The sequence below is a fragment of the Equus asinus genome, chromosome 10 (assembly GCF_041296235.1).
Source record: "Equus asinus isolate D_3611 breed Donkey chromosome 10, EquAss-T2T_v2, whole genome shotgun sequence".
NCBI classification, from domain to species: Eukaryota; Metazoa; Chordata; class Mammalia; order Perissodactyla; family Equidae; genus Equus; species Equus asinus.
In genome coordinates, this window is record NC_091799.1 from 22,308,435 (window position 1) to 22,322,770 (window position 14,336).

General features: G+C 39.7%; 1 protein-coding gene across 1 annotated transcript; it reads right to left on the minus strand.

Moving 5' to 3' along the window:
* Positions 1-4,851: 4,851 nt before the first annotated feature.
* Positions 4,852-5,849, minus strand: LOC106830844 (olfactory receptor 1L4-like). The gene has a single exon (XM_044778832.2). The coding sequence runs from the start codon at positions 5,785-5,787 to the stop codon at positions 4,852-4,854; it is 936 nt and encodes a 311-aa protein (XP_044634767.1). The 5' UTR covers positions 5,788-5,849.
* Between the last annotated feature and the right edge of the window lie 8,487 nt (positions 5,850-14,336).

The following is a 14,336-nucleotide window of genomic DNA, read 5'->3' on the forward strand; positions in this document are numbered from 1 at the left end:
CATATGAATTGCATATGTGTGTGTTCATGCACATGTGTTCCCTGTACATGCATGTTTTCCTATGCATGTCTATGTGTAGGCTTACGTTTGCCCAGCTGGAAGAAGAGGTGATGGCCCTGACAACTCTGAAGTTCTGTGTCTGCATGTATGACTGTGTCTAGGCACAGGTATAGTGTTATTGGGAAGAGATTAAGGCATAGGCTGTGGAGCCAGAGTGAAGAGATTCAGTCGCTGGCTCAGCCTCTTACAAGTTGTGTGAGTGTTTGCAATACTTAAGTTCTCTGAGTCTCATATTTTTTGTTTGCTTTTGTTGGACATTTTATTGCTTCAATTTCTTAAGCCAGACTACTTGCTTTTGAATCCCTCTTCCACCAACTGCTAAATGAAAGAAATTCCATAAGATACTTAGCTTCACTCACCCACATTGTTCTCATTATATAAGGCATGGCAATTGTAAGTTAAGACAGATTTTTTTCTATTTTTTCTGTTTGAATTGACTTTATTTTTTGAAGCGTTAGAAGTTCACAGCAAAATTAATCAGAAAGTACAGAGAGTTCTCATATACCCCTTGCCCCCATACACGCCCAGCCTCCCTCATTATCAGCAGCCCTCACCAGAGTAGTACCTTTGTTATAATTGACAAACCATCATGAACATTTCATCACCCAAAGTCCATAGTTTACATTTGGTTTTACTCTTGGTGTTGTACGTTCTATGGGTTTTGACAAATGTGTAATGACTCCTGTATAGTATCATAGAGAATAGTTTCACTCTTCTAAAAATCCTGTGTTTAAATATTCATTCCTCCCTTCTCTGTAACCTCTGGAAATCATTGATCTTTTTACCATCTCCTCAGTTTTGCCTTTTCTAGACAGTTGGAATCACATAGCATGTGGGCTTTCCAGTTGGATTCTTTAATTTGGTAATATGCATGTAAGTTTCCTCCATGTGTTTTCATGGCTTGATAGCTCATTTCTTTTTTAGCTCTATATAGTAGTCCACAGTCTGGATGTACAACAATTTATTTAACCGCTCACTTACTGAAAGACATCTTTTTTTTTGTAAGTAGCCAGAGATGATTTTATGATTTACACAGGGAATGTAAAAAATTTATTTTGCCACCTGACTCAGTCTTCTGTGTTTTGTATGCTGTTTCAGTTTACAAGTACTGCCTCTGTCTCAGGGTCTGATACTTAACAGTGCCTTCTAGGGAGACCCATGTTGTGGTCCTTTGTCCCACCTCACATATTAGGCTGAGTTGTCTTCTGACTTTTTAAGGTCATGGTTAGGGTGGGGCTGTAATGGGATCCTGGTTTTACGGTTTCTTATCTGGTTCCTGACTCCCAGGCTGCTTCTGAGTTACAGTAGCAGCTGTGCTATCTCCATAATAAGGGGCAAGTGTGATGGTTAGGGCAGAGCCTGAGGGTGGATGAATTGTATCAGAGGAATCTAAAAACCCTATGGCGTTAGAGTGAAATCTGAAAGCTGAGCACAGTGAAAGAGGCTTGGGACCACATCCCCAGAGTCTCTATGCCAAGGCGACCTGGCTGATTTCACCTTCATCTTTTGAACGTTTCAGTCCAAGAAGCCCTGGTTATTCCTATTTCTGTGTAGCAAGCCTAGGGTTATGTATGATGCAGATTATTAGGGCCGTGGCTGAGATGGACTTAGTTTCTGGCTATACTGCTAAGAATTCCTTTATGGTATGCCCCTGCAATTCCTGATGCGTCCAGAATAAACTGCTCTCAGAGCTCTGGTCAAGCTCAGTAGTGTTTGTAGTTATAAGTCCTGCACTGGATTCCAACCTAACCTGCTAATCAGCCTTTTCTGTGTGTAAGTTCTGCTGATGGGGCATCTCCTGGAATTTGCTTGGTTGAAAGGAGATTCTTCTGCCATGGGGTGAATACATCCATATCCTTGTCTCTTGTGTCTGCCTCTTCAAACTTCTTACCCTCTAGGATTATATGAGAATGCTTTGTCAGTCCTTTTGGTAATGCCTTCTCTATCAGACTCTTCAATGTCAGAAATACTCAGCACTCTTTCTTAGGTTCTCCTCAGCTTCCATGTTTTACACCCTTCCTTGTTTATGTCACTCATTCTGATAAAAGGCAAAATATGTTCAAGGAACTAAATATTTTTTAGTTACATTGAGTAAAATCTCCTACGTTTATGTATATGTAATGACCTTGCAGTGGAAGGATTTCCTTTTACAATATTTTCATTAACAGACATGTCTATAGTTTTATTCCTCTAGTGTATTCATCCCATCCCCAGGCATCTACATGGTGGGAGGAGAGTCCGTTAAGGAGTTCTCTGGACTACTCCCAAGGGCAATAGAGAGTATTTTGTCCAACTTGGCAAAGTGTTCAGAAGGTTAGTTTAGATCTTTCCTCTGATTATATTCTACTTTCAGAAGTGATTTATCTTATCCCTACCAATGCTTATTAGCAATTTCCGAAGTTAACTTCTGGTCTCCCTTGTTTGAGTAACAAAAATTTTGTGAAAGTCCCTGGATACTACCTGTCCACCGCAAATTCTACGTGCCCACATAAGATCATTACTTCTGAAGGATGGCAGGATATCTTGTGGGAATTGCCTCATGTTCTGACAGAGACAACACTCTGTGACTAAGAAGTTTAGGACTAACCTGAGGGTCATGTTGGTAAACCTTTCACCACAATGTGCTATCTCATGGTCACTTATTATATAGAATCCCCTTTAGTTTGAACTTTTTAGACTATCTGTAGGCTTATACATAAAAGATTTTGATTCCCTAGTGACTGTGCGTTATTGAGAAAAAGGAGTGTGGGGCTGATGGCAGAGTTAGGTTAGAACTAAAAAATATGTCAAGTTTCCTGGGACCAAAGGACTTAATTAGCTCTATAAGTTACTAGAAGGTGTAATTAATGAATTTCTTTATAATATATGCCAGACATTCTTCACAGTCTAAAGTGGCATATTGTCCTTGGTTGAGCATGAGAAAACAACGATGTATCAATAGAAAAGGTGGAAAGGGTCCAGATCTTCTATGCTTGCATCCCCAAAGCTGAGTGATTGGTGGGAGAGAGTGATGAAAGCGAAGTGTGCCTGTACAAATATGAAAGGTATTGCAAATAGAACTTCTTTCCTGGATTGCTGGTTGCTGCTTTATAATTGGAAGAGGACAAAGTGACAGTAATGACAGGGACCGTGATGTTGGGCCTGAATGTTCCTGTGTTCTGTTAGGCTGCTATACCTCTTGTTAAGTCGCTAAGGCCAAAAAACTTGTATGCAACTTAAGGTACCGCCATCAATAAGTTTGTGATCCATAAAAGCTGGTAGAAGAAGGTAGAAGAATCCCTGAGGGCCTGCCCCGTGGCTGAGTGGCTAAGTTTGTGCACTCTCCTTCGGTGGCCCAGGGTTTCGCCAGTTCGGATCCTGGGTGTGGACATGGCACTGCTCATCAAGCGATGCTGAGGCAGCATCCCACTTGCCACAACTAGAAGGACCCCAACTAAAAATACACAACTATGTACCCGGGGGCTTTGGGGAGAAAAAGGAAAAATAAAATCTAAAAAAAAAATAATAAAAAAAGTTAATTAAAAGAAAAGAATTCCTGAGACCGTATATATTTTATATTAGTATTTTTATTGATAATAACATAATCAGAGAAGGCTTGATTAAGCCACGAACCCACACTTATGTATTTGTGTGTTATTAGAGTTGTGTGGTAGTTATTAATACAATTCACCAAATACTTCTGACTTTCCATTTTACAGATATGACATTGGCTTATGCCTCTTGGCTCTCTTGTGTTTAGTGGGGCCATGAAACAAGGTGTTGTGGTCTGAAGTGGTGTGTCACTTGTAGACCAGAGTAGTTAATTGCCTGTGGATAATATTCAAGAGTTTTTTTCAGCTTCTGACTGAGTTATCATTAATGTCTACAATGGTGACTGCTCCATCAGCTTTCGTCCTTGAATGTTGAAAAGGAGCAGCACCCTTACACTTTTTTACAGTGGACATGCAGTGTGAATAAGAAATAAACCTTTGGATTTAAGGTCCAAAGACTTTGAGAGTGTTTGTTCCAAAGCACATAACGTAGCTTATCCTAACTGATATGCGTTGCTTTTTCTAGGATATAAAGGGCATCTCAGTGAGATTTGTGGTCATGTGGAAAAAGGAAGAACTAAGAGGGAAGGAAAAAGGTGTCGAGTACTAAGAATTCACACCGTGATGACACTTTGGTGTTGGTGGGGTGTTAATCTGCTTCTAGGTCCTTCTATCCTTCCAGCCTTATTCTCCCTGCTCTGTAATTGAACAAGTCTCACAGGGCTTTTCATCATTCCTCAAATAAATTCCAATGTTTGTTGCATCAATCTGCTTGGGTGGTTTCCATTATTTGAAATGCTCTGCCCATTTCCGCATTTACTGAAATTTTTTTCTGTCAGAATCAGTCTATCCTTGAAAGCAATCTTAGGTCATTCCTCAAAGAGTCTTCCCCAATTCCCTTGAAATCCCTGTAATGTCTTATTTCAAAACTAGTAAAACTTTATATTTCCTTGAGTACTAGCCTATGTTAAGCTCATAGAAACGTCATTCAAAAACAGCTTTATTCCACTATATGGGTAGCAGAAGCTGTTTTCCTAAAATCTGCATACCTAGCAGTACCTGGCTTGCATGTGAACATATATTTGGTCAAAGTTGTTGATAGAAACCAAGTATTCCAACTTCCAGGTCAGTGGTCTTACTTGTATTCAACACCACCTCTTATGACTTCTTTGGGTGCCATGTGAAAATGGGCAGGAAGGAAGGCAACCTGATCATCCTTTAGGTCATTTCCTAAATATGACATTCTACTTTGTTATTCCTTCTATGAGTGAATTCTGAACCTTAATTTTCTCATACCCATCTTCATATCTTTGTTCTTCAGGCTGTAGATGAAAGGGTTCAGCATGGGTGTCACTACTGTGTACATAAGTGTGGCAACCCTGTCCTTAACCACTGAGTACATGGACAGGGGTCTAAAGTAGACATAGATTATACTTCCATAGAACAAGACCACTACAGTGAGGTGGGAGCCACAGGTAGAGAAGGTCTTCCACTTCCCAGCTGCAGAGGGGATTCTGAGCACAGTAATGATGATTCTCAGGTAGGAGAAGAGGACGCACAGGAAGGGGGTCGCAATGACAGCCAGGGACTCGGTCATTAGCACAATCTGGTTGGAAGAGGTATCAGAGCAGGATAGTTTTAGCACAGGCTGGGTATCACAAAAAAAGTGCTTAATGACATGGGAGGCACAGAAAGACAGGCGGGAAATGAGTAGCACATGAAGCATAGAGTGCACGTGGGAGATGGTACAAGAACCAAGCAGCATGAGGAGGCAACGCTGTGGGTTCATAACCATATCATAATGGAAGGGGTTCCAGATGGCTACCAGCCGGTCTATGGCCATAGAGGCCAGTAGGTAGCTGTCAGTGTTCCCAAAGGCCATGAAGAAGTACATCTGAATGAGGCAGCCCACGTAGGAGATAGACTTTGTCTCTGACAGGAAACTCACCAGCATCTTGGGCACAATGTCTGTTGTGAAGCAGATATCCATGCAGGACAGGTTGCTGAGAAAAAAGTACATAGGGGTATGGAGCCGGGAGTCCGAGTGGATGGCCAGGATGATGAGTACATTCCCCACCAGGGTGACCAGGTAGATGATGAGGAAGATGGCAAAGAGGGGCTTCTGCAGCTGAGTGTTGGAAGAAAGGCCCAGGAGGATAAAGTCTGAGGTGCTGCTACTGTAGTTCTTTATTTCCATGCCTCTGACTTCCTGGACAGGGTCTGGAGAAGCAGTGGGAGAGACGTGAAGGGCAATTTCATCAAGACTACTTATTCTCTGGTCTTAGCCTATAAAAAAAGCCCACTGCTATTTGTTAGGAGATTAAAGAATATTTAATTCAAATAATACAGTCATGCATCTCTTAATGATGGGGATAGATTCTGAGAAATGTGTCATTGGGTGATTTTATTTTTATGCAAACGTCATAGAGTGTACTTACCCAAACCTAGATAGTATAGCCTATAACACACCTAGGCTATATGTTATAACCTTATGCAACCATCTTCATATATGCGGTCTGTTGTTTCCTGAAACGTCCTTATGCGGTGCATGAGTGTACAGAGAAACAGTGGGTGATATCCAATAAAAAGAATCTAAGAAAATTCCATAATGCTTCCTGAATGAGAAACTAAAGATCTCCTACTTGTTCTTAGGAGCTTCTATGTGGCATAATTTTTCTAAGTTTTTCTCTAGTCCCCTTCAAAAGCTTCTTTTTAGGTTGTTTCTTGGATAAATTCTTAACTTCTTTTTTTCCTTCTTTCAGAAGAGGCTGCTGGGTCCCACCCTGAATCAGATGCTTTCATACAAGGTGTCTCAATGAATGAGGTCCTCTCCTACTCATTAGTGCCGAGGTGGTGGTGGTGGTGGTACTGGTAATAGAACGAAAGTGAGCAACAGATTTAATCAATGCTCTTTGGCACCCAAAGAATTCAGAGAAAATTTCTTTGAGTCTTCAGAGCAAAACAAACAATGTTTATTTGAGCATTTCTATTTGTCTAACATGATCTAGACAGTTAAATTATAAGTTTTTAGTTTATAATGCCACTGAAAATAGGAATATTACTAGGAATAGCCTATGTTACTGAGATTAATTATTTAAATCTATTAATTTTTGAATTAAAAAGCTATGAATTCCTCATTCTAAACATTGAAATATTACAGGAATATTAGACAATGTTATATGTTAATTATATGTCATAAAGCTAGAAAAAATCAATTTCTCTCAAATTAATAAAATTCAATGCAACTATAATAACACCCCAAGGAAAGTTTTAATGGGACTTGAGAAGATCATTCTAAAATTCATTGGGAGGAGTAAATGGTAAGGAAAGGCAGAATAATTTTGAAAAAATTGGAATAAGGAGAGAGAACTTTTCCAATCCACCATCACAGCACCTAATAATGAAAATAATGAGATAATGGTATACACAGAAAAAAACAAATTCATGACCAGCATAAAGAATTCTGTACAAGAGTTTTGATAAATGTATATAGATCTTGATCTATATGGAACTTAATATATAATAAAGATTTATTTCATAGCAATGGAGAAATGATGGAGTATTGAATAAGTGATGTTAATGACAATTGGCTGCAGATTTTGAAGAAATAAGTCTAGATTTCCAACCAACCCACACATAGAAATAAAACCCATTTGAGTGAACAATGTAAAAGTAAAAAATTTAAACACTACAATAAGTATTAGCCAAAAATAAAGGAGCATGCTTTTATTATCTGAAGATGGAGATGTCATTCCAAGAAGGAAATAAAATGTAAAGGTAAGAGTGACAAAATATTGTAGTCAAAAATCTGAAAATAACACCAAAAGAGACTATAAGTAAAGCTAAAATATAAGCTGACTCAAAGAAAATATCCGCAACACATTTACCAAGGAAAACTTATGATAAGATGTTCAACCTCATTGGTAATCAGAAAATATAACAGACTGTAATACAGCTTTTACCCATGAGATTGTGAAGAAAAATTTTTGACAGTATCCAAAAGGACAAAGACCCTCATATTGATGTGGGTGGGTAATCAGTGTAGGCCTTTTGGTAGTCTCTAGAGAATTCAAAATCTACATCTTTTTTACCCAATAATTCTACTTATGGAAATCGATCCTTTAAAAATAATCGTATATGTGAAGCACAAAGATACACACAGACATTGTTATTGTAGCATTGCTTATAATACCAAACAAAACAACACAAACAAATAAACAAAACAACCCACATAGGAAATAGACTAAATATCCACAAATAGTTGAATTATTAGAAGAATTTATAGTGCCTTCTTATGACTCAGTATCACGCAGTCTCTAAAGAAATAAGATGGCTAATGTTAGCCAATGTTTGTTAGCACTCAATATGTGTTACATGCTGAGCTAAGGGTTTAGCATGTGTTTGTCATTTTTTTCCTCCAAATTCTAAGACATAAGCACTATTATTATCTGTATTTTACAGATTAAAAAAATAGAATTTAGCAAAGTTAAGTTACTTACCAGAACCCACAGTTAGTATGTGGCAGAGCTGGGATTTCAATTCAGGCGTCTAATGGTAGAGTGGAAGCTATTCATTGCTAAGCTATTTTATTTCTGTGATAGTAATGCTTACGATATTTTTTAAGTGATAGAAGCAAGTTGCAGAACAATGCGTACAGAATCATCCCATTTTTGTGAGAAAATATGTCCTTAATATTTGTGTGTGTTTGGTGTGTGTGTTTATGTGTGTGTCGTTGCCTTCTGAAGTGAGATTGGAGGGGTGGAGTGAGGAGTTCCATGTTTAACTTTATATTACATCGTTTGCTTTTCAAACTAAGGGACACATATTTCTTTGTATTAATTTTCTAATTAAAAAGGCGAAAGTTCTTTTTAATGCCACTTCCCAGAGAACTAGAGTTGTGTGCATATTTTAAAGTTGTTTTTCTCTGCATAGATCTATACACATATTACATTCAGGATGGGGTCACACTATCCATAATGCTGCTTCTCCCTCACAGACCGTGTTACAATGAATATTTTTGTACAGCACCCCCCATCTGTGGTTTTGCTTCCTCAAGGTCAGTCACAATCCAAAAATATTAAATTAAAAATTCCAGAAATAAGCAATTGGTAAGTTTTAAATTGTGTGCCGTTCAGAGTAGGGTGATGAAATCTCCCACTGGTGTGATTCATCCTGACTGGGAAGTGAATCATCCCTTTGTCCAGCGCATCCAGAATGTATACTCTACCCACCTGTTAGTCACTTAGCAGCCCTCTCGGTTATCAGATCCCCTGCCCTGGTATCACAGTGCTTGTTTCAAGTAATTAAGTAACCTATTATTGTGCTTAATTTATGAATTAAACTTTATCATAGGTATGCATGAATTGGAAAAAATATGTATATAGGGTTTCGTACTACTTTGGTTTCAGGCACCCACTGGGGGTCTTGGAACAAAAGCCTGACAGATAAACGGGGACTAGTTGTGTGTGTGCGTATCCCTCGTGGATAAGGGAGGACTAGTGTTTACATATATTTTGCACTCATCAGAGAGTTTCTATGGTATAGAATACATTCTGAGATCCAGGATGCTGAGTTGGAGTTTATGAACATTGAAGATTTTAATACGTACTCCCAATCTGAGCCAACTTTGCCTCATCCCAATCCTGGGCAATGTATTCATTTGACTTTCTGGACTTTTCCCTCATTTCCTTCACTGTATCTTTCAGCCTCACTCCTGGGACATTGTTTTCCCTGGTGGTGAAGCATGGTCTCATCTCTTTGGGCTTCAACCTGGAATTCCCCAGATATATGTGATATTTCTCAGCAGCAGTGCTCAGCCCCCTCCCCATTTTCTTCACAGTGTCTTTCAGCCTCACTCCTGGGACGTTGTTTGCCTTGATGGAGAAGGGCTATGTGATCCTCCCTGGACCTGAACCTGGAATTCCCTAGATCTATGTGCTATATCTCAGGGTCAGTGCTTAGCACCCTTCCCATTTAACTGAATCTGATAACATTGTAAATTTCCTCATGCCTTGGGCAGTTAATTTCACCTCAGTATACCCATCAATAAAATGTGAGGGGTTCTATTTTCTTCCCTGCCTACTCCTGCAGTTGGAAACTCAAATGACAGTTGACATATGCATACACCCATGGTTCCAACACTACATCAAATTTTATGCATAAAATATGTGCAGTTTTTCGTATATCAGTTTACCTCAATAAAGCTGTAAAAAACAGAAAAAGAAGAATTGCTGAGCTTAGAATATTTGCAGCCTTAATCTACATAGATAATGATCAGAGAAGAATGCGCACTTGGCTGTCCCTGAATAATTTTCAAAGGTAGACCTGGAAAGAATGAATGATTTTGACTGCAGTTGGTTGAGCAGTCTCGTAGGTGAAAGTTGATTCCACTTACCTGCAACATCTGTTCGTTGTCCCCACAGCACAGTTGGAGGAGGTGCACACCTGTCATCTGATGCCAGATAATTACGTATCCTGAGACTTTGAGGTGAAAATGCAGTGTTAGTAAATGGGAGTTCCAGAATTCAGAAAAGAAGTACCTGTGCCTCCACCCCAAATGTTTAGCCTCTTTTGCCCATGGGGTGTTAGACCCATACAAGGAGGGGGTAGAATAATGCTTTATCAAGGCTTTTCGATGATTTAGAAGAAGCATGGAGTTTGATTCACAGTTAAATTCAGAGGAAAAATGGAAGCACTTTTCATTTCTTTCAAAAGCACAATTATAATAACTTGATTGGATTATGTGCCATCTTAATTTATTATGAATTACATACATTTTTCACCACCTTCCTATTATTCAAATAAGATACTATATACGCACACATTTTTACATGGTATACCACTAGGTAGGTGAAAGTTATTATAATTGGTCATAAAATATCTTGCATTACTGGCAAAGAAATTGACAGTTGAGTGAAAGGGTTTGGTAAAGATTTCTTCAGGTGGTTAGTATTATTGCTCATCTAATAAGCTGGAGAAAGATATATTAATGATGGGACTTGTTATCAGTTAGAGGAAAAGTCAGCAACAACTGGGAGCCTTTGCAAGCCTTTTAAGTCACACTATCCCACCTTAAAAGGTATTTACTCCCTTCCTTGATTGACAGGAAATGTACACTATTTGTGTACTTCACTTTTTCCATTGGAACTTTCCACTTTGTGGACATTTATCACCTCAGATTGGTTTTCTCTTCTTTGCTTCCTCACCACTTCTGCAAGTCCCTTCTCTAGCCACGAGCCCAGACGAATCCAGGATGTAAAACTTGAAGCATAGAATGTATTTCCTAAACAAGACATAAAAATCCTGTATGAGTAATACACAGGTATATGAAAGCTATCGATCATCCATGCAGCTGCTTCCCTGAATGAGCAAGGAAAGTTGAGAAGTGACAACCTAGAATAACATTCAACTAATATTTATTGGACAGATTCTGTGCTTGCACCTTGTCTCATTTAATCCTGACAAAAGCACAGTAATGTTAGTTGCGTTATTATCCCCCTTTAAAAATTAAGAGACTGAAGTTCTGAGAGTCATTCAGGTGATAAGTGGTATATCTAAGACTCAAACCCAGGTATGTCTGATTTCAAATTGTGTGTTTTAAAATAGTCTACCACACCTCTTCCTGGACTATACACATGTGGTCAAGAACTAAGTTGGTGTGTCCTCTGCAAAGAGAAGTCCTCTTACCGCCCAGTGTCGTAAGTCTCCTTGCTGACCCACTCCCCTTCTCCATCCTTTGCTCCCACATATTGGATCCTTTCAATTTTCTTACATCCTTCTCCCATTTCTGCCTACCATTCCAAAAGCCATATGTTCTCCTTTCTTCTTTGCTTTCAGAAGGAAAGTTTGTAAGGTACGTTGGTCCTCAACATTGTCAGAATCTAAGAAAACAGCAGCTCTCTGCTTTTACAGCATCAGTAACAGACCTCAGAATCTCTCCTGGGTCCAGAGTTTTGGAATCCTAGCTTCTCCTTGTCTACCCTCTTCCTATTTCCAGCATTAACACAAACAGATATATAGCCCTCTCGAACAGGTATGTCCTCCTTAGGGATTCCACAGACTTCCCAGGCTGGATCCTTCTCTTTTCAGCTCTCTGAAATCTCTCCTTTCTGCCTAGTTTTCAGTCTAATTTCAGATTAGAGCTTTACCTAGCCCTTCTTGGCTGTTAAATTCAAGATTCCAAGGCAAGTGGACACTTAACATATGCCTATTGGAATTCTTTTTGTGAATAACTGTCTTCCGTCTGTCTTAACATACCTTTGTTCTGCATCTGAATGACCAGAGGTGCTTAAAGTGGACTTTGCTGGAAACTTATCTGTTGTGTTCCTCTGTTAATCTGGCAATATCTCACCCAGATGTCTCCTACTGGAGAAACTCATTTCATTCCCTCCCATGTGTGTCTCAATCCTGGCACTATTGCAACTCACAATTACATAGTGCTGACATGTGCCAGACATTGCTCTAAGAACTTTACAGACATTAAGTCACTTAGTCCTTACAGCACCCCATTTTACAGATAATGAAACTGAACTACAGGGAATTGAAGTGACTTGTGTAAGGTTACACAGCTTAATGGTGGTCAAGTCCAGTTTCAGAATGTGTGATGTTAACCCTCCCATTATCCTAACTTTCTTGCTCACTTGTTTCCTGGCTTTTGAGAAGGAGGAGAAAAGAAGATAGGATCAGGAAAAGGGAGGAAGATCACATGAAGTTGTTGACTCCACAGTCTCTGTTCCCACTAACACCTCAGTCTGCCTACCTGTGGACTTGACAGAGGAGATTCAGGGTCCTGATTAGTCTTGGGGGCCTACCAGGAAGTTATCATCAGCCCTGACTCTCCGAGGAAGGAGGCCACTTGAAGTGTAGATCTAACTTCAGAAATGTGCTGGTCCTTCTGACTACTTACAGTGGGAGTTGAGGATAGAAAGTGAGACCAATTCAGAGCCCTGGGAGAATTGGTCCTGTGGTCTTCCCAGGAGAGGAACATTACTGATGCCCTCTGAGCTCTGTGTTCAGGAGCCTGTTGGGAAACTGGGCTCCAGGGTTGTAGCCTCTTACACTCGGTAAGGGAATTAGGGCCATGCAGCAGCTGGGGTAGAAGTGTGTTTGTGCACACGTATGTGAACTATGTATTTTTTAATACGCATATGTGTGTTCCCTCTACCTGCCTGTGCTCCTGTGCATGTCTGTGTGTAGGCTTACACACATGTGCCTACCTGGAAGGGGATGGTCTCTGACATCTCTGTGATTCTGTGTCTGCATGTATGACTGTATCTAGGTGCTGGTGTAGGGTTATAGGGAAGGGATTAACGTATAGGTTCTGGATCCAGACTGAATAGATTCAAATGCCAGCTCTGCCTCTTACAATCTGTGTGAGCGTTTGTAATACTTAACTTTTCTGAGTCTCGTATTTTTTTATTTGCCTTTGTTAAAAATTTTATTGCTTCAATTTCTTAAGCCAGACTACACGTTTTTGAATTCCTATTCCACTAATTACTAAATGAGTGAATTTGGGCAAGATATGTAGCTTCATTCACCCACATTGTTCTTATCTATAAATAGCATAGCAATTACAATTATAGAGAGATATTTTTTCTGTTTAGGTAGACTTTATTTTTTAGAGGAGTTATAGTTTTTCAACAAAATTGGCCAAAATGTACAGAGAGTTCCAACATACTCGCTACCACCATACACTCATAGCCTCCCCCATTATCAACGTTTCCCACTAGAGCGGTACGTTTGTTATAAGTGATGACCCTATATTGACACATCATCAACCAAAGTCCATAGCTGAGATTAGGGTTCACTCTTGGTGTTGTACTTTCTTTAGGTTTTGACAAATATATAATGATACCACTATAGTATCATAGAGAATAGTTTCACTGCTCTCCAAATCCTCTGTGCTCCGCCTGCTCATTCCTCCCTCCCCACAAGGCCTGGCAGTCACTGATCTTTTTACTGTCTCCATAGTTTTGCCTTTTCTAGAATGTCCTCTAGTTGGAATCATAATGCATGTAGACTTTTCAGATAGATTCTTTCATTTAGTCATACACATGTATGTTTCCTCCATGTGTTTTCATGTCTTGATAGTTCATTTCTTTTTAGCACTGTGTAATATACCATTGTCTGGATATTCCACAGTTTATCCATTTTTCTATTTAAAGATATCCTTTTTTTAGTAGTTAGAGATGATTTTATTGTTACAAAGGGAATGCTGAAAATTTATTCTGCCACCTGATGCAGTCTTCTCTGTTGTGTATGCTGCTTCAGTTTACAAGCACCGCCTCTGTTTCATGGCCTGAGCCATTTAGTGGATTCTAGAGGGACCTGTGTGGGAGTCCTTTCTCCAACTTCGTAAGTGAGGCAGAATGTTCCTCTGAATTGCCAAGGTCACGGTTAGCTAGGGCTGGAATGGGATTCCCGTTTATGGTTCCCTATCTGGTTCCTGCCTCCCAGGCTGCCTCTGAATTGCAGCAGCAGCTATGCTGTCTCCATAACAAGGGGCAGGTGTGGTGGGTTAGGGCCGAGGTTGGAGGTAGATGGGTTCCATGAGGGGAATCTAAACACTCTAAGGCATTCTAGTGGGAATCTAGAAGGCTGACATGGTAAAAGAGGCTTGGAACCACGTCCCCAGTGTCTTTATGCCCATGAGGGCCTGGCTGACTTCACCTTCATCTTTTGAACTTCCTGAGTCTATGAAGCCCTGGTTATTCCTGCTTCTGTGCAGCAAGCCCAGGATATATATGA

What these genes read in the sequence shown, in the direction of transcription:
- LOC106830844 (XM_044778832.2), bottom strand. Translation starts at nt 5,787, where the DNA reads ATGGAAATAAAGAACTACAGTAGCAGCACCTCAGACTTTATCCTCCTG.